This window comes from Panthera onca, chromosome F2, assembly GCF_046562875.1.
Source record: "Panthera onca isolate mPanOnc1 chromosome F2, mPanOnc1 haplotype 2, whole genome shotgun sequence".
Lineage (NCBI taxonomy): Eukaryota > Metazoa > Chordata > Mammalia > Carnivora > Felidae > Panthera > Panthera onca.
In genome coordinates, this window is record NC_138356.1 from 82,409,712 (window position 1) to 82,432,666 (window position 22,955).

At 63.1% G+C, this 22,955-nt stretch overlaps 1 protein-coding gene across 2 annotated transcripts in view; it reads right to left on the reverse strand.

Moving 5' to 3' along the window:
* ZC3H3 (zinc finger CCCH-type containing 3) overlaps nucleotides 1-22,955 on the reverse strand; it is an 88,080-nt gene that overhangs the window by 30,998 nt on the left and 34,127 nt on the right. For both annotated transcript variants that reach the window (XM_078441741.2, XM_078441740.2), the window contains exon 4: nucleotides 21,633-21,786. In XM_078441741.2, coding sequence (XP_078297867.2) covers nucleotides 21,633-21,786 — 154 coding nt within the window. The remainder of the gene's footprint in view (nucleotides 1-21,632; nucleotides 21,787-22,955) is intronic.

A 22,955-nucleotide genomic window follows, 5' to 3' on the forward strand; every position in this document is an offset into this window, starting at 1 on the left:
TCGCCTTTGTAATGGGAGGCATGAACTTTCCCTTCAAATCCATTTCTAATCCATTTGAAATACTACAGCAAATTATCTTTCCTTCAGCCCGAAAGCGGCCAGCCAATTTACTCCGAATAGAAGTGACAATGCCCCAGGATTTATCACCATAACCTTGACTACACCAGGGTGAGGGCTGGGCCCCTCGCCCCCCCCCCGGGGGGGGGCACGAGGAACGGGCGGGGGGAGATAACATTTTAAATGAAAAGCAGTGGTAATGGGGAGACAGACACACACACCACAGAAGTAGGTTTAAAAAGAAAAGCTGTCCACGTGTCTGCTGCCTGGGGAGCAGCTGGCAAGTTCCAGCCTGAGGCCACGGAGGCCACCCCCCGGGGGGCGCCCGAGAGGAGGGACGGCAGGGTCTGGGCTAGACAGAGGGCCGCTCTCCCGAGAAGCCAGGGAGGACGGTGCTCGCCCATCTCCTGACCCTGGACGCCACACTCCCCACCCTCTGGGCATCTCCTGTGGCCACTGCCTACAACGGGTCCACGCAGCCCCCAACACCGTATGCGGGCGCCCCTGCCCGCTGGGTCTGCGGAGACGGGCCCACTCACGGTGTCTTCCAGCGAGCGCGTGCACGTGAGGGGCGGACAGGCACACAGGCTCCCAAACACGTGAGCACAAGGACCCTGCCCGCCCTCCTGAGGCCCCGGCGCACCCGGCTCCCCCGCCCCCAGACCCGGGGCTGAGGACACAGCCGGTGAGGCCACGGAGGCCAGGGGCAGGCTCAGGTGCAAGTGGATGAGGGGCAGGGGTGGGGTGGTCCCAACCTCCAAGAAGCCCGGGACAGCGCACGTCCCAAACTAGGAGCCTCCCCACCAGGCCCAAAGGCACCTTTCAACAAATACCATCTCAGGCTCCCGGCAGTCCTCAGGTTTCCCCAAGGAAACCACACGTCACAGCCCACGTGGGCCCACCAGACTGGGGGACAGGGCCGGGCCAACGGGCCACACAAAGGCTGGGCACAGATCTGTGTGCAGGACCGGAGGCCACGCACCTGGATGGAAAGTCACTGGCGGGAACTGGTGGCCACCTGCCCCCAGTGAACGCTGTCAGGCCCGCGGAGGCATTTTTGCCGGTGGGTTCTTCCCGCCTCCCTCAGCGAGGGCTCCTGGAGTCGGGATGGCCCCACAGACTGCTCCCCACCTTCCACACAGACCCCTCCCCTCCCTGGGGACCCTCACCCGGCCAGTGACCGCAGTCACCGAGGGACCCGCCTCACCTGGGCTGGCCCGCTCTCTCACCCCCCAGATGCAGGCCGGGTCCCCACCCTGACTCGGAGCTCCCTGTTTGGGTCCCTGCACCCCCCTGTCCCGCCAGCTGGTTTGAAAACAGCATGTTTGACCAAGTCCTGCCCCCGCTCCCCTGACCCGCTGCAGCAGCCCCCGCTCTCCTCATGGGCAGCTCCGTCAGGAGACCCTGCCGGCTGGGCTCGCAGACCACCCCTCCCCCGCCCCCGGCCAGGACTCCAGACACACCGGACACTTCTGCTTCCTGGAAGGCACTGTGGCCCCTCCTTGCATGGGCCTCTAGGCCTGTTCTCCGGGCCATCCCTGAGACCGAGCTCAGAGGTCAGGACCTCAGGGAGCCTGTCCGATCCCCCGCGGCCTGCTGTCACGGGCCGCCAGCCCCATACAGCGCTCTATCACAGCTTGGCACACCGGGCCCTGCTCACCACGGTGCCCCTGACCTGGGCACAGGTACGCCAGGAGGGAGGGGCTGGGTGCCGCCTGGGGTCCCCCGCACCGTGGCCCTCTTGGGGTCGGTTCAGGTAAGAGTCGGGCAGGGAGAACGGGCAGCAGGGGCTCCCCGAGAACAAAGGGGCCCGAACGCACAGGCGGTGCTGCTGGGGGCGGGGGCAGGGGCAGGGCGGGGCGGGAGCACACGGGAGCGCGGACCCTTGGAGAGACCATCAGGCGTGAGCACGGCGGGTGGGTGCAGTGCAGGAGGCTGCGGCCACTGTCCGGGGCCGGCTGGGCAGAGCTGGGGGAGGCAGAGGGCCGAGGTGACCACACACAGGAGTGTGGGCGCGGGTGCCAGCGGAGGGGCTCCGCCAGGCTCCTGGCCGGAACTCAACCTCCGACCCCCGCTGGCTGGGGCAGGGTCAGTGCGTGGCCGAGGACCCGGCGGCCTCTCTAGGTCAGGCCTTCCGAGCCAGTGGTGACCAAGCAGGAGGCGGGCAGGCGGACTGGGGAGCAGAGAAAACAACCGGGGAAGCATTTTTCAGGAAATGGAGCACGGTTCTGCGAAGCTTCGAGGCGAGCAGGGAGTGCGCCGTCAGCAGAAGCAGTGCCCGGGGGAGGCGGCTCTGCACAGCGAATCCCAAGTAGGTCAGGCTCAGCCGCCACCGTGACAGGCTGCAAAGTGCTTAAGTGGGCTTTCCACGGAAACGCTGACGGGCGCCACCTCAGCTCGGCTCGGGGGGCTTGAGTGCGCCCACACGGGCCTGCAAGGGGCCTGCCCCCCGCCCGGCCGCGGCCCACTCTGCCCCCAGAGCAGCACCCGGCGCCCCGCCCACACGTGTGCCCGGCCCGGAGCCAGGGCAGGGGGCGGGGCGGGGGGGCCGCCAATGCTGGGCGGTCTATGGGGAGACTTCTGAGGGGGAGGGGGACAGTGTCTCAGGTGAGGGGCCCAGGCAGGACCGGCAGGGTGGGAGGTGAGAGGCTGGGCCCAAGTGCAGGCCAGAGGCAGGAGTCTCAGAAACAGGGCTCAGTGCCAGGGACCTGGCAGATGGCACAGGCCTCATGACCACTGTGGCAACCTTGGTCTCCTAAGATCCTCCTCCAGCCACACAACGGGCCCCCCCAGGGCGATGTGGCCCACGGCCTGCTCCAGGGACCCCCAATCCCGGTGAGTCAGGGCTGGGGCTCCGTGCCTAGCCGGGGGCTCTGCGCGCTGACCTCCTTACACGTCCTCGGGCCACCGTGGGGCGGAGGCAGGCCGACGGCTTGGCCTTCCGGGACACATCCCGCAGCAGACAAGGGGCCAGGGGCCTGGGTGGGAGCCGGGGGGGGAGGGGGGGGGGAGGCGGCGCTATGTGACCTGGGGCGGGGGAGCGGCACCTTGTCTGGTGGGGAGGGGCTGGTCCGGGGTGGGGGCTGAGGCCTGGGTGGAATCGGAGGGTGGGTGGGGGTACGGGCAGGGGGCTGACCTGAGGGCTTCATCACTGAGGTGCTGCTGCTCTGAGGAACCCCCCGTCCGTGTCTCCCCAGTAACGGACGGCAGTGATTCAGGGCGCCCCTGGCCAGCGGCGTGCTGGTGGGCAGTGCTAATTGTGCTGCCTCCGTTACAAATGCCGCGGCTCCATTACGAGGGGCCGGTACTGTTTTATGCGCTCACATCTATTCAATTGGTATTTCGATCAATGGATGCATTACAAGCTTTCCCTTTAAGAGCCTAATAAACAACAAGATGGAAAGTAAAATTCTCCATAAAATGACACTTTTAAAAATCCATTTCAGCTGAAGCTATTGGCGTTTTGTACGTTAGCTACAAAAACCAGGTATTGGGCCTCAGTGGCCCTATTCTGGAGCAGAGTCCAGCTCCGGGGGCAGAGGGCGGGCGCCCAGGCTGGGGGCAGGGGCAGGGCCCTGGACTGGCGAGGTCGTCAGCCCAGGCCCGCCTTGGCCCGTGACAGCGGGTGAGGGGCAGGGCCGGCCCTTTCTCTGTTCCCTTGTCTACCCCCCGCACCTCTCCCTCCACCTGCCCCTTCACCGTCTCTCTCTTGCCCCCCTGCCCCCCGCCCTGTTCACTGGGCATGTGCAGTTCAGGCTGACCATTCCCCCAGCCCCCAGAACTGCATCGGGCAGACACCTCCACGCTAGGGGCAAGCCAACGGAGGGCGACTTGGGCAGCAGAACACCCACCGGACCTCCTGCCCGGGACTCTCCGAGAAGACGTCAGGAGGTCAAGACCCCACCTGGCTCACTGGCTCCTTGGCTGACAGCTCCTAAGGGAACCCGGCCTGAGCCGCCTGGCCCGTCTTGTCCACCACCCTCCTGACCGCGGTGCAGGACTGAGGACACCCACAGGGACAGTCACGTCCAGGCTGAACCCCTACCCGTGCTCCACATCCCCCCTGCAAGCTCCACCCCCAAGCCTGTGCCCCACCTGGAACAGCACTCCCTCCTCACCCCTGGTCTCACACATGAGCCACCCCCGCCCCTCGCGGGTGGCCCCCTAGGGCATTCACGCTGGCACGGGTCATGAAGGGGCCCTAGCATCTGGACACAGCTGGGCTCAGGGATGCCGGGGGCAGCCCACGCCAGAGGCACGTGACAAAGTGAAAACCTAGCGAGACCCACACAGAATGCCAGGAGCCTTGACCGTCGTGGAGCCCTCGTGTCCACCTGAGGGGACTCATGGACTGAGGGGGTGGAAGAGCCAGGTGCCTCCCCCCCCCCCCCCCCCCGCCCCAACCAGAGGGGATCACAGAGCAAGTGCAGCCTGGCTCCCCTGGAAAGGGGCCGGTGTCTTCAGCGGGCCACGCAGACACCACACAAACATCAGGAAAAGGCACACGAGCTCAACAGCCAACGCTCGACAGCCAGAAGGCGAATAGGGACTTGCCTTCGGGGGGACGGAGAGGCACAGCCTTCCAAGACCCCCGCAAGAGCAGGCTTGCGCATATGAAAGAAAGCAACACACTTAAACATGAGGGCAACCCCAGCAGGTGTGCCCAGCGGCGGTGCAGAAGCCCTAGAACGTCGCGCCCGCAACACTTCGAACAGGTGGGATGAGCAAGCAGCCCAGCGGCCAGGGGTCCCCGCCAGTGGGCGGGGTTCCTGCGCGGTGGGTGGGCTAGGAGAATGAAATGCAGGGCACCCTGCCGGCAGTGGGCAGCCCTTTTCGGATCCCCTCTATCCCTCTCTGTCTTGCCTCTCCCACGTGTGTGCTCACTCTGTCTCTCGCAAAAATATATAAGCAAAAAAATGTCAAAAACGAGAAGTTCATTTATTTATTTTGGGTGGGGAGGAAGAGAGAATTAGGGGGAGAGAGAAAGAAATCTCAAGCAGGGTCCACACTGTGAGAGAAGAGCCCGATGTGGGGCTGGGACTCACAAACCGTGAGATCATGACCTGAGCCGAAGTCGGATGCTTGAGCAACTGAGCCACCCAGGCGCCCCAATAAATAAATAAACCTAGAAACAAATTAAATGCAACTCTGCTGCTTTGGAGGCTGATTGGCTGGGGAAGGCTGAGAAACTGAGCTTAGGTTTCTCAAGTTCATCTGGAGGAACAAACATTTAGCAGTGATGAAGGCTAGGAAGGTTAGTTGTTAGGACGTGGAGTCCAGAGATGGCACGGTCTCCGGTCCCCTGGACTCTGGCACAGCCGAGGGCTCATTTCAATAAATACGTCTCTGTGGGGACACAAAGGAGCCGTGACCCCTACCTTAGATCACGAGTAGAAGTTACTTCAAGAATCACAGGTAAACTAGTCACACTTCTGGAAGAAAACATGGCATTGGGTAGGCAAATATTTCTTACACAGAACACAAGACCACTGCTCATAAAAGAACAAGACTGATAAATCAGACACGGTTAAAACACAAGCCCCAGACCATGAGAAGATCTGAGAAACGATCCATAATGTGTAAAGAACTCCAGCAGATCAATAAAAAGGGGCACAAAGGGCTCCAAGGGACACTTCACAAAGGGGCACGACAGCGGACATTAAGGTGGGACGGACGCTCGACGCTGTAAGTCACCGGACACACGAATTAAGACTTCCGTGAGAGACAGGCACGGTCCACCAGCGTGGCCACAAAGGGGAGGACAGGGCCCAGGAGGTGCTGGTGAGGCTGGGGTGCTCCTGTGCCGACCAGGACAGCCCCTGCAGGGCAGCGGCCTTACTACGACCGCACAGCACCCCCATCCTCTGAGGCAGCAAGTCCGAGGAAATGAGGGTTCCGAGCTATTCGGCGACACGCCCAGCAAGGCTAGAACGACCCACTGAAAGCACAGTGACCGCACCGTGGTGCGTCCACACGCCTGGACGGAGAACAAGCTACTGCTACCCACGGGGACGCGGCTGGGCCCGGGAACGACGGGGTCTCAAGCCACAGACGGGGCGGCGTACGCCACAGAAATCGATTTCCTCTCAGTTCTTTTCTTACGGTCCAAGATCAAGGAGCCAGCGTGGTTGGCTGCTGACAGGCCACCTTGTCCCCAAGTCCTCTGTAAGTCTGCAGGGAGAGCCCCGGTGGCTCTTCCTCTCCTGAGAAGGACGCCAATCCTGTCAAATGAGAGTCCCGCCCCATTGACTTCATTTAACCTCAATGACCTCTGTAAGGCCCCAGCTCCACACACAGCCACACGTGGGGTCACTCAGGCCATAACAAACATGAGCAAATGCGGCCGGACACCAAGCAGCACGTACTGTGTGACTCCGTTCCCCCGGGGCTCGAGAACTCGGAGGCAGGGCTAGCGTGGCCTGACAACGGCCGAGGGGGCCGGGGGGGGGGGGGGGGAGGGGGTACCGTGTGGGCCGGGGTGGGAGACCTGACCTGAGTGGTGGGTACACAGGACAGAAGTCCACAGAACTGACCACCGAACAAACAAACCACGAACGTTTTACAAGGGAAAATTAAAGACAGAGATCTGTGCAGAAAGCCAAGTTTAGGAACAAGCATTTCCACACAATAAAGGCGTCATTTTTAAATAACAGGAAAGTTTGATATTTAATGGTCCTGAGACAACCAGATAGCCATTAAACACAATTAAATTTGAACCTTAATCTTACAGCATATTCCCGAATAAATTCCAGGTAGGTTAAAGCTTTAAATGTAAAATCTGAAACCCTAGCACTAGAAGAAAATATAACTGAACTTGTATAATCTTAGGTGGGGAAGGCTGTTCTACACAAATCAACAGGCTGAGTCTTAAGAGACCGGCAGATTTAAGTACACGGAAAAGCAAAAAGATCTGTTAAAAATCCTCATGAACAAAACTGGAGGGCAGAACTCAAACTGAGAAACGACGGACCGTCTATGATAAAACAGGGGTGACAGCCTGAGCACTTAAAGAGTCTTGCAAACCTGTTAGAAACAGGCCAGAGGCAAATGAACGGTAAACATCTGAAATGTTGAACTTGACAAAGAATACAAATAAAACTGAAATTAACATCGGACAGCTTTCTCGTCCAGTACAGTCCAAAAGCCTCTGGCAGCGGGTGGGCGCTCGGGCAGAGAAGGGTGGGAGAAGGCCCGTGGGGGCGCTGCAGGCCCCCCCCCCCCCCAACCAGCCTAAGCCTGGCGGGCAGAAGAACAACGACAGCAGGAATTGCAGCTGCCAGGCCTGAAGGGTGCCCAGCTGGTGATCCAGGTGTGTCCACCTAGCCAGCAAGACAAACGTCCACTCCTCCAAGTAGCCTTCCAGTCTGCAGACCAGAGGGCAAAGGCCACGTGTCGCAGGGAGGACGTCGAGGCAGCGGGGGTCGTGAGTCAGGTGGGAGCTGAGTCTGGCACCAGCCCGAGTCGCGCCCACTCCCTGTGCTAGCACTGTGTGGATGACAGGCGCTAGCACCTGGCGGTACAGCCTTAGACAGAGGACGTTCCAGGTGGAAAGCACTTGGCCAGGCCCGAACCGAAGTAGGAGCTGGGGACAGGGGAGGGGGAGGGGTGTGCGTGTGTGCAAGGTGCGGAACGCTTCAGAGCACCCGCGGGGGGGGGGGGGGGTGGGGGGGGTGGGGGTGGGCAAAGGGGGCGCTAAGCCTTCGGGCCCGGCCCCGCCCACCGCAGTCGGGGTGGGGAGGGGGAGGCGGGGGGCGGGGCCGGCGGGGCGGGGCCGGGCGAGACCCACCGGCTCTCGGCCTGCCCCGCCCCCAGAAGAGAGAGGCCCGCCTAGGGGACAGAGCTGGGGCCATAATTTATGCTCCCCCGCCTATGCTTTATGGCTTTCTTAATTCGGCTCCTGCTACTATTAATGTAGTTAATGCTGAGATTATATCTATTTTCTGGCGTCAGGCGGTGATTTATTCAAGCCATTTTTCCGGTGGAGGCTCCCACGCTGTTAAATCAAGTGCCTTGCCAATTAAGTGCTGACTTGGGAAGTGGACGCAATCTTAACAGACATCTAACCGCAAATTAAACCGGGGCTCCTTACTCTGGGGAGTGGGCGGGGCAGCCAGGGAAACCTTGCTGACTTCGAGGAAAGTCAGAGGAAAATAAAACCACCCTGCACCTGCCCGCTGGCTCTCAGATAGGGGCACCAGAGGTGCGGGCCCTGAGCCAGGCTCAGCACAAGCTGGGGTCAGGGCTCCCCCTGGCCATGGTGGCCACCCTGCCGGGGGGGGGGTGCGCAGCTGGAGAAAGGGCCCGCAGGGGTCACTGCGCCTGTCCCAGCACAAGGAGGTCTCTGCAGCTGCGGCCCCCATCCACCCAAACAGAACACCTCTCAGACATCCCCAGGACCCCTGAGCCGTTCCCAGTCTGCACGTGTGGTGGCAGAGAGACCCTCGGACAGCCTTAAGAGGGTGCCAGGTGGGAGGGGAGGAGGGGATGGGCGATGGATGGGCTGTATCTTGCCTCAGCAACGCAGAACCTGGTCCTAGCCCAGAAGGGCGAGGGAAGGCCCCCGAAGGAAGGGCAGTAGAGGAGGGGCTCACGGAGTCCCATGCCTAAGGACAATGCCCCATGCCACTGGTGGGGGTGGGGGAGGGAAGTGGGGGAGGTAGGTGGGGAGCAGAGGCAGAGGTGAGGCTAACTGCCAGAGCCCTGGCACGGGTAAGACACCTGGCCCTGTCCTGCACCCCACAGGAGCCTCCCCCCAGAGAACCTGTGGGTGCCACAGTGCGGCCATGGGATGCGGTGGCAGCCGGGCCGCCTAGGCCAGCACGTGCTTATAGGAGCTCTTTGGCCGTGGTCCTCAGTGGCTGTGAGCCCCGACACCTCGGCTGACACAGGAACCCGCTCTCCTGTGCCCCCCAGCCCCCGGAGCAGTGTCTCCCTCACCGTCTCCACAGGCCCTGGCCCAGCCCCGAGAGGGGAGCCATATTTTGGGGTAAGAGCAGGCTGAAGAGTTGACATATGCGAAGAGTTGAATAGGATATTGATTATGCGAGTGATGCTTTGCTACTACCTCTAAAACCAGGCTGAAAGTGGTATTTAAAACGGTGTTTGACTATGTAAGGCACCCAGGTACCACTGGATGACAAGAACGTTTTATTTCTTCCTGTCAGAGGCAGTATTTTCAGCTTCCTCTGCTCCTCATCTGCAGGGACATCAGGGGTCACCAGTGCTGTCACGTGAGGGCCCAAGGTGCTGGCAAGACGTGGCCGAGGGGCCCAGGCACAACCTGAGGACAATCTTCCCCAGGTTCCATGGGGAGATACCTGCCAGGACCTTCTTAGGCTCCCCTCCCAACGGTCCTGCTGTTTTCAGAATGAAGCTTCCCTCCGGCAGACCAAGGGACGGTCTCACGTTGTCATGAAACACGCCTGGCCGACGCGGTTACTGCTGGCCCACGGGAGGCCACAGCATGGCTTGTGGGCTAGCCATGGCGGCAGCAGCTCTTAGAGGGTCCTGTCCTCCTCAGGGTTTGCTCCCAAGGGGGCGAGGCGCCTGCGGCCCAGCCCCTTTCCTGCCGTTTCCCCCAGAGCTGCTGGCAGGACTCGGCCACTCAAGCCAGTCTCCAGAGAGGAAAGCAGCCACGTGCGCGTCACACGGATCAAGACCCGGTGCGTGCGCTACGGCAGGCAACACGGGCCGACCCCGGCGAGGGGGAGTGAGCCTGCCAACAGGGCCACCCAGGGGCAGATGGCCCAGGGCCCATGCACGTCGGGGGTGGGAGACAGCTGGGGAGAGTGCGGACCCGTCAGGGCTGGCGCGGCGATGGGGAGGCAGGAGGGCCACCAGAGGGGCTGGAACCCGCCTCACAGCCACGGCCAAGCCCCGTGCGCACGCAGGCCGGAAATCCCCGCACACCTACTCGTCCCGGCTTCCCTCCTTCACCGGGAAGCCCACCTTCCCTGTTTCTGGAACCCACGGCATGGCCAAGGTACCAGGATGCAGCTCCCCACGGTAAGAGTCTAAGAGTGCCAGGCAGTGGGAGCAAGACGGGGACAAATGCGCTGCGGAGAAGCAGGGACAGAGAGGAGGGATGGGAGGGATGCAGCCACGTGGAGGCGATGACAGGGGAAGGGCAGAGACCAAAGACAGAGTGGCCAAAGACCAGAGACACACTCACACACGTGAGCAGCAGGACCGGGGGGCTGGCGATGACAGAGGCCGTGCTGGTATGAGTGCCCCACTGCCCCGGCCGTGGCCCCAGCTCCACCAGGGCTTCCTACCCAGCAGCATGGCCCTCTGGGACACAGATACCAGGGACCAGCTCACCACAGGCCCAGAGGAGGTGACCAGCCCTGCATGATGGGCAGGTCCCAGCCTGAGACAGAGCAGATGGGGGGAGGGGTGCGGGGGGCCATGGTGTCTGCCACCCTCCTATCCCACGAGGCCTCTGCATCAGGCCTGGTCTGGGGCCCCTCCCCGCCCACGCCATCCACAGACAGAGCCCGGGAGCCACCTCTGACGTGGTCTCACCACAAATACTTTTTATGATGTCTGTGACCCAGGCCGGACCCCAGCGATCCCCAAGGCTAGCGACGCCCCAAGTGGTGACACAAACACCGGAGGGGGCGGGGGGGAGACGGGGGGGGGGGGGGGGACGGGAGATCGGTCATAGGGGCCACGTGACCACTAAGGAGAACGGGCAGAGGCTCAGACTGACAGGGATATGGCAGCTCAGCCCCACCCCGGCCCCACCCCACGTGAACATCCTCCAGCCGATGCCAATACCCCCCCAACCCCCGTGCCAACCCCCGACGGAGCCAAGGAGGAAGCAGCCCGGAATAGGGCCGGGGCGCCCCTGCCGGGGGGCACAGGGGCCACGGGGCACTGTGCTGGCCCAGCCGAGCGCAGCGTCTCCCGGGGGCTGCAGATCCGGACTCCTGACCCTCTCACTGTCCTCCAGCACCACATGGGGCCATCTTAGAGGCAGGGACAGGGACCAAACGTGTGAACAGATCCCAGACCCAGAGCGACCAGCTGGCCTGTGCTGGTGTCCTGAGGGCCTGATGCCACGGGGGCTCCGGGGAGGCTTCGACGTGCTGTCCGACACTGGGCGGGTATTTGACCGCGAGCACAGGCTGCAGGAAGGCACCCAGACGCCGTCTCCTCACCCCTCGGGGTCCTGCGTCCCAGGCCCAGCTCTGCAGCGAGGGGCTGGGCACCAGTGTCACTGGGAAAAGGTCCCCTCCTCTAGATGAGCTTCCAGAGGGAGATGAGGTGTCCCTTGACGGTGTCCCGGCCTCAGCGCCCATCCGGGCCAACCCCACATCCCCACCCCCGCCCTACCCCCCCACCCCCGCCCCCGGCCCCACACTGTGCCGAGGGGCACAGGCAGGTGTCCCGGCCTCCGGAGGACGCGCTCAGCCCTGCTGCCACGGGGCTGCTGACAGCTGAAAGGCCTGCGTGCTTCAAACAGACAGAGAAATAAATAAATAACCGAGGCGCGCTTTGAACCGACTTCCAAATTAAGAGTTGCATCCGCGCTGTCAGGCCCCCGCCAGCGGTTTCTGCAGCACCTCCCGAGCAGAAGCACACCTCAGCCCATTTATTAGAATGATGAAGGCAGAGGGACCTACAATTGCACTCCTTCCTTAATGAGCAGCCGAAGGGATCGGTAAGCATAATTTCAGAGGCCAGTAATATTTTATATAATCGCCGAGTGGTTTAAATTGAAAACCCCCAACTGAATCAATATTTACTGCATTGAAACGAAATGAATAGTAATAAGTCACTAAGCTCCCTGTCCTGTTTCATAAAATAAAAAATTATAAAAATGAGCACAGGCGCAGGGAGGCCATCACATTAACTTTTACGGTACTTGGGGAGCCGTAACCGCCTGTTCTCATAAAATAAAATTCTAAAAAACCTGCCGGAGGAGGCCTGCTTCAGCACGGCATGGGGAAGCGGGCGGGGCCTGGGGGTCACCCCCAAGGCTCCCTCCCAGAGCCCTGCCCTGGGGCCCACGGGAGGCCCTGCCCTGGTCTCTGGCCAGAGCCTCAGCGCCTGTCATCCCCAGGCCAAACTTCCCGCTCTCATTTCTTCGCCTGGCAGTGGGACAGGCGGTGGTGGACGGGTGTCCCCGTGCGTGGAAGAAAGGCTGTGCTCTGACCAGGCCGGGGCCCCGGGCTGGAGAGGGACGTGTGTGAGGGCCGAGGGTGCGGTCCAGCAAAGGTGCCCTGTGCGCTGGGGCGCCTGGGTGGCTCAGTCAGTTAAGCCTCCGGCTTCGGCTCGGGTCATGATCTCGCAGTCTGTGAGTTCCGGCCCCGCGTCGGGCTCTGTGCTGACAGCTCAGGGCCTGGAGCCTGCTTCGGATTCTGTGTCTCCTTCTCTCTCTGCCCCTCCGCCTCTCATGCTCGCTCTCTCTCTCTGTCTCTCTCTCTCTCAAAAATAAACAAACATTAAAAAATTAAAAAAACAAAAAGGTGACCTGTGCGCCAGCACCGCGCGGGAGCCCACCCTCCCCTGTGTGGGGCCCTGAGAGGCCGGGCTTTCCCTGGGGAGCTCCAGGTCCCCCAGGGAGACCGCAGCCTCCAGGGTTCCTGGAAGCTCCTGGAATCGGGGCACAGCCATGCTGACAGAGACCAGGGCCGGGTGAGAGCCCCCGGGGGGAGGTGTCCCTAACTCTGCACACTGAACTCGGGGCTGAGACCGGCAGCACGGCAGCCACAGGGGCACAACCCCCAGAGGACCGAGGGCCCCCCTACCACCCACCACCAGACTCCAGGACAGGAGACAAGGCCACATTCAACCAGGGAAGCCTGAACTGGCAGGGAAGACACACAGCCGGAAACAAATGTGCTCCCGTAGCTCAAGAACAAAGGACAAACCAACTTAAAAATGGGCCAAGGAGCCCAAACGGCCGTAGGTAAGCCCACAAGTAAGTGCTCAACATCGTGGGAAGTCAGGGAAATGTAAATTAAACCACAACCAGATGCTGCCACGGAAAATGTGAAAATCAGAAAGACGGTAACACCGCGTGCCGTAACGGGGACAGAAAGGACACCTCCCTCTGGGGAAGGCTTGGCGGTTTCACGTGGAGTCAAACACACCCTCCCGTGTCCCCGCAGCCCCACTCCCAGGCGCGCACTGAGGGGAGACGGGAACACGGGTCTACGCAGAGCCGGGGGAGAAGAGTCGGCTGCCTTGGTTCCCGTCCCGAAGTGGGAATAACTCACTCATCCACCGGGAGGAGCACAGACGAGCAGGGGTGGGAGCAACGGGAGGGCCTGGGCCACGAGCTGTGTGGTGCTCATGCCAGGGTCGGAGGCCGGAGCGCTCCAGATCCAGCCTCGAGAGTCTGCAAATCCACGGTGCGGACAGGCGGGACGGGCTTCCTGGGTGTGGGTTGCCGACGGGGACAACGCGGAAGCACTCTGGGCGACAGAACACCCCGACGTCGACGGAGGGCCGAGCCGCACAGGGGCGGCGTTTGCCAAAGCTCAGAGCCGGACACTTAGCCTCGTGCGCCACCCCGGGCCTCCATGTCAGTCGAGAAGAACTAGACACAAACGTCGAGCTCTACTGAGCAGGTGTCCCCCATGGGGGACAGTCACAGATACGCCCCAGGGGAAGGCAGAAGGAAGCGTGCCCAGCCGGAACTGGCAGTATGGCATGAATTCCGGGTGCTGGGTCCGCACACGCACTCAACGGGGCCGGGGGGCAAAGACATACACCCCGAGCCGGGACGGCCCTGCTATGTGCCCCTGTCACCCCAGGCCCACGAGACCCTTGGCTGTGGGGCACTGAGGGCAGCCAAGAGCCACTGCACCACGAGGAGCCAGGTTCTGTGACAGGCGGCTGGTTCCGAGCTGGCAGAGCGAAAGTCCCGTGGGGCGCCCCGTGTGGAAAGGACCCGGGCCACAGAAGGGGCCCCGAAGCCCAGGCTGGCACAGACTGAGGGCCGGACGAGTCATGACGGTGACAGGTTACAGCCTATCAGATACAGTACGAATCCGATGCCACACTAGCATGAACAGATGAACAAATACATAAAGCAACGGGGGATAAGGGACAGCGGTTCCTGGTAGGATGCCACGCAGCCAGGACAAAAGGACACAGGGTGAAAGTCACGAAGGGTCTAGGATGCATGGGTGAAGCCCAGCAGAGAACAGGGTGCTGTACGCAGGGCCAACGGCTCCCCCCGGATGCCTGAGGACCCACACGGGCCGCCAGCCAGGCAGTCAGGTCACCCAGCACCCCCCCCCCCCCCACCCCGGCACCAGGCAGCCAGACGCCAGGTCCTCCAGGCCACCCAGCACTTCCGTGACATTGCTGCTGAAATGGCAGATCTGAGTCTCCTCACAAGGAGGCGTCCGAGCCCGGGGACGCTGCACAAAGCACCTGGCCTCCGCTCCCCAAAACATCAGCATCAGGAAAGACGGAGCGAGGCTGAGGGCCGGGTCCAGCCTCAAGGATGCTGAAGAGATGCCACCCCCAACCGCCATGGGGCTGCGCACACCAGCTCTGCCTCCAGGCAGCCCTCCCGGATCTCAGGGACCACACTGCAGCGCCCGGTCAAGGGGCACCAGGTCTGCAAATTCCACCCAAATGGTCGTATATGAACACAGAGGGGAAATATGATACAGCCGATGGGGCAAAGCATAAGCAGTCAGTGAACTGAGGCAAACGATACAAGGTCTGCAACTTCTCTGTACGTGCAAAAGTATATCAAAATGACATACCCCAAAATTTTTCACCCAAAGTGTTTACCCCCAAAAATTAGATGGCGAGAAACCTGTGAGGACGCTGTGACTATCCTCTCCCTACCTCCCTCTCCGACAGCCCCAGACCCACCCTGACCCTCCCCAACATAACGACCCCCCCGGCGGCCCCTGGAATTCACCGTCTGGGCTTCAATGGGTGGTCAGTGGCAACAGGCGCCATCCAGGCAACGTACTGGGCATGACGTGGGAGGGGGGCAGTACACGGCCCACTCAGGCCACAAGCCACAGAGCACATCCGCAGGGCTGGGCAGAGGCAGATGCAGTCAGCAAGTCCAGACGCCCTGGAGCAGGAGCCCAGCACCGCCAAGTCTAGGCTGCCCAGTGGGCTCCAGAGTATGGCACCCACTATCCCAGGCTAGGCCCTGGGGCCTCGTCAAGCCTCTGCACTTGAACCTGTTCTGCCTGTTCAGGCTTCTCGGGGTCTCCTCCATGCTGTGCATGCCGCCGGAGACCCCTTCCGTGCCTGGCCACATCCCTCTCACCACAGCCAGGCCTGGCTGAGATGCACGGCTACAGACAGGCCCAGGAGAGCCCACCGCCCGGGCCTGCCGGACCTCCGAGCATGCTGGCCCAGGACACTTCTGCGACTTACCAGCTCAGGATCTGTCCTCTCCTGGGCCACAGCTTCCAGACAGGCAGGGTGACCCCATCCAGGGCAGCCGCCACAGACCTCGGACAGCGGGCGGACAAGGCAAAGGGCTGGGAGGGGCCGCTACAGCCACCTCCTGGGGGCCTCCGCCTGTTCTGCCAGGGCCCGACCCGAACCGCGACACCCAGGAGCCAAGGTACCGCCCAGCTGAGAGCCGCAACCCACCCCCCCCAGCTCCAGCCTGGGCGGGGGGCTGTCTCCGGCAGCACGCAGCGCTCGGAAGCCCCCATCAGAGCCATCGGGAGCCCCGGGCTCACGGTGTCACTACGTAGTCAGAGCTCCTGACCTGGATGTCAACACAGCCAACTGTGCGTCTCACGCCAGGTTGTGCGGCTCACCTCACTTTCCCTACTGCCCTTCGAGGGGACCGCCAACACAGAGGTGAGCGACAGGGACCAGGAGGGCTGGTGTGGCACCAGTCGCCCCGGCAGGACCAGCCCCGGGCCTGGGCCCAACGCCCCCCCGACCTTGGGCCCTCGCGGCAGCTCCCCACCTCACGCAGGTCTGGCCACCCCAGTCAGTACTGGGAACCCCAAGTGTGGACGGTGATGCCCCCGCCCCGTTCTCCCTGGCTGGAGAGGGTCAGGGGCCCGTGAGCAAGCTGCCGTGGGCTCTCCTGTCACCGTCGAGCGGAAGATTGGACGGCAGCCGTTCCCCAGGGCCCACAGGACAGGCCATTCCCGGGGGTCACACACACGAAGCCCAAGCCGCCACACGCAGGCGCACACCCGCCGTTGAGTCCAGCAAGGAAAGCCCTGTGTGGGGCAGAGGGCAGTCCCCGCAGCGCACGCCGAGGCTCCTCCCCACCTGCTGTCTCCCGGCAGAAGAGGTGCCCTCCCTTCCCCGGGCACACCAGATGGGCGGAACCGCAGACGCTGGCAGGCCAGGCCCCCCCTGCATCTGACAGGAGACCAGGAGCGCCGACTGCCCGTCGCACAGAGCGGGCCGGGCCCGGATAGGCACCCATGCGAAACCAGCCGGATATCTCTCTTCGCTCGAAGTAGACACTGTTGTTCGTACCAGAACCAACTCAAACTCCTGCTGCGTTGGCCACGGTCACTCAGCGCTTTCGTGGGCAGTGGGAGCCGTGCCTGGCCTGGCACCTTCTCAGGCTGTCGGTACAGGCTGTGCACAGACAGAGCCCACACGGCGCGGCTGGGGCACGGGGGAGACGGAATGTCAGAGAGCGGGTGGGGGTGCAGGCAGGCATGCCCGGGAGCATGGCAGCCAAGTCAAGAGAAGGTTGGCCGCGGCACACGCCCTGGGCCCGAACCCAGTGGTCACAGCCAGGAAGGGGTTCGGCAGGAGGAAGGGCCGCAGCCCCCCTGCTGTACCCCCACACCCCTGCCGGCCCAGGAGCAGGGACCCCTCCCCAGGCCCACGGGAAAGGCCCTGGCAACACGGCCCACACTGACCACGCCTGCCCCACCCCGAGACCGGCCTTCTCTGGGCTCCCTGAGCACCCGTCTGTCCCGGGTACACTGTCGGCGCTTCACCACACTCACGACCCTGTGGGGGCTCCCGCCTCACTTCTCCGCTCGCCTCCTGATGGGAGGAGAGCGCCGTGAGCAGAGCGGGCACCCGGCCCAGGACGGGGTGCCCAGTTTTCTCTACTAGTCCCGTCACGGGTCCTGGCCTGGGCTGAACGGGAGCGGCCTGTGTGCACACGGCCGAGCAGGGCCCTCACTAGACACGTGAGGGCCTGGGGCGTGGCCATGACACGGAGGAGGCACCCACCTCACGTGGGGGCTCCCTCACAGCAGATGCTCCCTGGATGGACCGAACGCTGTGCCCCCCAAATCCCTATGTTGAAACCCTCATCCCAATGGGCTGGCGCGCGGAGGTGGGCCTCTGGGAGGTGCTTAGGGTTGGACAAAGTCACGAGGGCAGGGCCCCCCGACAGGACTGGCGCCCTCAGAAAGCGGACTGTCCCGCCACACGAGGATACGCCGAGGAAGCAGCTGCCTGCAGCGTGGACAGGGCGCCGGCACCCTCACCTCAGACGGCCAGCCTCCAGAACGGAGAGAGAGAGGCAGAGCCTGCCGCGTCAGTGGCCTGAGGGCCGGAGCCGGGCCCCGCTGCCTCTAGAGAGATCCTGGGCGTCCGGGGAGGGTGGGGGGGGTGGCCGGGCATGAGGGAGAAGCACACGGGACCCCACAGCCCCCCCCACCGGGGGGGGTGCTGCCCAACCCATCCTCAGGCTGAATTCCTCTTTAATGAGACGTCACTTTGGAGACGCATTTCAGAGCCTTCAAAATCGCAGCCCGAGCCTCGTCAAACCAGCCAGAGATTACTTAAGATTTACCGCACGGGCGCTAAAATAAAATAAAATAAAGTAAGGCGGGCCTGCGCGCGGCAGCCCCTGTGACAGCGCCATTTGTAGTCGGGACGGAGCGGCCTCCAGACTCATCTGCTTGAGCTCAGCGGCTTCTGTTTACCCCGCACTTTCACGTCAAATGAGTTTGGAAGGAGTGAAAAGTGACAGGCGGTTTAGGGATATAAGTCACGTTTCAGCCGCAGTTCAGATTAATGAACTTGCTGGAAGCCGCCGAGGGCACAGGCAAATCCACAAACCTGAGAACAAACACGTTAAACCCTCGCTTGGCGGGAGCCTCCACCGCCCCCCAAGACACCCCACACCCCAGGGCCGGTCTGGGCAGCAGCGGCGTGCGGTCCTCGGGGCCCAGCCGTACATCCTGCGGGTCCCATAGCAATCCCACCCGCAGCCCCTGGGGCCACCAGCCACTGCCAGGAGGGGCCTGCACCCCATAGTCCCAGGCAGTCGGGAAGCGCGGCCCCATCTGCCTGGAGCAAGAGTGGCAGCGGCCCTGCTGCCCCCATGCTCGCTCTGACGCCAGGCCCCTTGTGGCACAGGACCGAGTGCGGCAACCCCTCGCCACAACGAGGGGTGTCATCCCTCCGGACAGGGAGGGCACGGACCTGCCACGACCACTGGCCATCTATCTAGCTGATAAGCCAGGTTCCGCCCCGGCCCTGCTCAGGACACCTGGCCACTCCGTGAGGCAGCCCCAGGGGCCTCTGGGAGCTCCGCCCCACAGCCTTCCTGCTCGCTCAGGGTCACACGGCGTGTGTTCCCCAGCGGCGCTCCCCAGGCTCCCCCACGACGGCAGCATTTCCACACACACATATACACAGCTTTCTCTCCACGGCGGGTGTCTGCAGGAGGGTGGGATCCAGGGCCACCCATGCCAACACCGGCACTCTCGGCCACCGGGTCACCTGACTTACTTCCCGCCTGTGTCTCCCAGTCCCCAACACTGCCGACTGAGACTTCCAGGACTGTCGGGGCCTGCCTGCCACACCCCCCAGGGGTGTTCCCCTCTGAGGTGCGTCCGGATCAGGAGGGCCAAGGAGAGCTCACGGGCCTTGGGCTCAGGCTGGCCACCCGGCGGGAAGCCCTGCTTTCTCACCCCTGAGCCCTCAGACCACACTGGCCTGGGCCCAGCCACCGGCTCAACCCCTCCTCATGCCCAGGGAAAAGTTGAAGAGCCTGCAGATGCACAGGGTGGAGGTCAAGGCCACAGGCCAGGCCAGTCGGCCAGAGCCTCCCTGGACCCACTGACCTCACACAGGCAGCCCCCAGCTCTGACGGAGCTGAAAGTAGCAGGTGAGTGGGCACCAGACTGGCCACCGGCCCTGGAGACAGGCCCTTTCCGCCGCCTCAACAAGACAAGCCCAGGCGGGCGCAGCCGACAGGCCGGGAGGCTGGCGGGCGGCCACTCTGCTGAGAAGGAAGCCCACCCCCCACCAGGGTCCAGCTGACCTTGGGCAAAGGAAGCCCAGTCCGCTGGCAGCCACGTTTCCCAGGACCTGAGCCGCTCAGCCCTCGGCCTCCACCACACCCTACTCCGCAGGCCCGCGAAGCCCGGGGGCCTGGCCCCCAAGAACCTAGGACTCTGTGCTCAGGGTGTGTCCCGGAGCCCTGGCAATGGGTAACACAGACCTGGAGTAAAGCGGTCAGGTGGAGGGAGACCCCACTAAGCAACGCCTCCACACGTGGCCTCAGATTACGTGTATCCGTCCTGGGGGAGTAGGGCCCAGCCACGCCTGCACACACAGGGAGCGCCGGAAGCCTCGAGCACCCGCAAAGCTGACCTGAGCCCGCAGCCATCGCGCACGAGTCAGGGCCACAGGACCTGAGCCGTCTGACACCAGCACGGCCTGGCAGAGGGCGTCACAGAGCCAACCAGAGCGGCGTCCTCACCCATAGCCGGGCCCCTGTGCTGGGGCACCCACACGGCCATGGCCCTCCCTGCAAGGCAGCCGGCCCGGGGGGAGCCGTGGCCAAGCAGGGTGGGCAGCTCGGTCCGGGCCTGTCCGTTCTGAGCCGGGCCTACGGTGCCCACAGCACGAGGCCCGCCTCCCCTCACGGCCCATCCCACCCACCTGAGCCGGGAGGTCAGACCTCGCAGACCTGCCCACACGGCATATGGACAAGCGCCCTCTCCACCCCCACCTGCTCAACTCCCACACTGAGGCGCAGGCAAGTATTCTCTGTCCTGCTGCCGACTGGGCTGCTCCCCACCTAATGGACTTGACGTTCTGCCTGGTTATGAGGCGGCTACGGCCCAGGGTGGGTGCACCCAGCCACCCCCCCCAGTAGGCCTCACCCCACTGGGCCTGGCAGCCCTTTCTGGTCAGTGACCCCCACAGGGCCGCCCCAGCCCCCAGCCACGCCCCCTGGGGGAGGCGGGACCGGAATTCGGACCGCGGGAGGGGAGGCGCGAGCAAGATCAATAAATCTGAACCTCATTCACGATGATCTGGGGCTCTTATTAAGTAAATTAATTTAAGTTAATTTAGCTCGATCATGACTCCCGATCACAGTGATTTAGTGAGGGGGAAATTGCATTAGGAAAGGCCATGCTCACTAGATAGGAGAACGGAAGAAAATTAGACCCACTTAGCACTGTGAATTAATATGGAAATAGCAGGTGTAAATTTAACCTTATCGAGAGAGTGAAAATTATCTTCATAAATTTGTAGAAATAGCCCCCAAGATACTTATAAATCTATTTAAAACAAAAATATTACAAAAAGTGCAGTAAAATTAATTTAAAATATACTTGCAGCTATTGCCTCCAGAAAAACCAGCAGCAGGGCCAAGTTCAGTGCGGCCTCGCGGTAACGGAGGAGGGAGTGGGTGCCGCGGCCTGGGTGGGCCGATCGCCCTGCCACAGGCCAGCGGGCCAGCACCTCCTCTCACAGCCCCAGAGCCAGGGAGCCACTGGCCAGCAGGTGGGGGGGCTCCTGGTGGGCTAGCAGGATGGCCCCTGCCCAAGATTCTGTGTAGTCCAGTCCCGTGGGGCACAACGGTCCCTTGTCCACAGCCCTCGGCCAGAGTGCCCACCGCACCTGGGTGGAGGCCGACGTTGGATGAGGGAGCTCCCACTCTGCTCCCCTAGGAAGAGGCTCCCAGAGGGCGCCCCGTTCCCACTCACCCACCAGAGCTGCCGCCCCACCCCCCACCTCAGCAAAGGAAGGGGCCATGCCCCCCACGACAGGCCTCCTGAGGCCCCAGGGCTCAGCAGGCTCACAACAGGGGTCCCCGACTTCTATCCCCTGAAGCTGCTGCCCCAACAGAGCCCTCCCACTTCTGGGCCAGGGCACCCAGAAAATAAGTGGAACCGTCCCCACTCTGTACGCCCTCAGCCAGGAGCGGCCCAGAGCAAGGCTGCAGCACTGGGGGGTGGGGTGCAGGCAGCACCCACTGGGGGGGGACATGGAGAGGGCCGTAGCCCCGTGTGCCGAAGGAAAGATGGGCCACATCTCCCAGAGGGCAGCTCAGGCCCTACCTCTAACCAGAAGTTTCTCCATGAAGCGGAACAAAGCCCGGTGTGGCCTCAACTGTCCAGATGGTGGCTTCCCCCACGGACATCCCCTGCCAGCTAATAGCCTACAGACAGCGGTGGAGGGCATGCGTGTCTGTGCACGCGTGTCCGTGAGTGCACGCGTGCGTCCGTGAGTGCACGCGGCATGCGCAGGCTGGCCGCAGGTCTGCTGCAGAAACTGCTACACAGAAAAATTAGCCTGTTCCACGGCCGGCAAACTGTAGACCAAGCGCTTCTGCGTGGCCAGCTCGGTCCCCTACAGGCCCCAGGCCCACGGCAGCCCAGATGAGGGCGTCCTACCTGGACAGCGAGAGCCGCCGTGACCGCCAAGAGGGCAGGGACAGAGGAGACTGGGGGGCGCTGAGAGGAGACACGGGCGTCTTCTTGACAATGCGGTAGCGGGTCTTGATCACTTTGCTGGTGGGAGGCGTCCGCAGGGTGTGCACGCTGGATGCTGCGGAGAAAACGCACACAGAGGGGGTCAGTGGAGGTCAGCAGGGGGCCTCTCGACTCACTCCAGCCCCGCCCCACACAGCCCCAGAGCACCCAGGGGCCCGAGGCTCCAGAGAGCTGGGCACAGGCCTGGAGTCCTGAGACACAGGGCACTGGGGATGCCGAGTGACACGTGGGCGGGGGGGGGGGGGGGGGGGGGGGCGGCAGAAGCGCCCCGGGGCCAGCTGACTAGGGCGGCACCATGGGCTGGTGCCCCTCAGCAGGCAGCCCCCAGACTCAGGACCCCCACTCTGGCCCCAACTCCCCAGAGCCTCCAGGAGTAGCGCGGAGGGGGCCGCAGGAGGGCGCAGGAGGCCGGGGTGCAGACTGCTCGCCTCCCTCTCTGGGCACCCCCAGCACATGCTCACGCAGATTTATGTATTTAATCACCAATGTTTTCATAACATCTTGCGGGGGATGTATGTACACCACGGCTTCTCTTTTGCTGAATGGTTCATGCAATTAACAGGGATCTGTTTTGCCCGAGTTCCCCTCCACTTGATAGCCGGCAATTTCTCCACAGCTTCGAGGAACGTACCTAATTGCCCGGCTCGCATAATATACAGCTCTAACTGCCCAGATAATTAAAGCGAACGCAGCGCGGGACGGGGGCGCCGAAGCCTCTCGTGACCCAGCCCACGGCCGGCAGCCTCTCCGGAAGCTCCCCTCTCGGACCGGCGCCGGGACCCAGGCTCCCTGTGGGCTCCTCCTCGTCCCATCCAGCCTGCCTGCACAGCACCCCAGCGTGGGTAGCTTCCTGGGGCTCCCACTCACAGAGACGCTATGCCGGGTCAGGCCGTCGGGCAGTGGCGGGGGCGGGCGGGGGGGGGAGGGGCGGCGTGCGTGCCAGGCGAGGCCCCCAGGAAAACGCACAGGGTCTCACTGCCGGAGCATCAGCACCAGAGCACACCCGTGACCCTTCAGCCAAAGGCTGCCAGGGCCCCAGGTGGCCCGGAGGGCGCAGTGCACGGGGCGGCACCAAACCCCCACGTCCCCTCGCTAGTCCCGCTCGGTGCCAGTCCTTTGGCTCCTCCGACAGCGCGGACCAACGCTCCATGACCCGGGCCTGCTCCGCTAGACCCTCCCAGAACCCACAGATCCCGAACCAGACTGGGAACCTCCCCGTTGCCG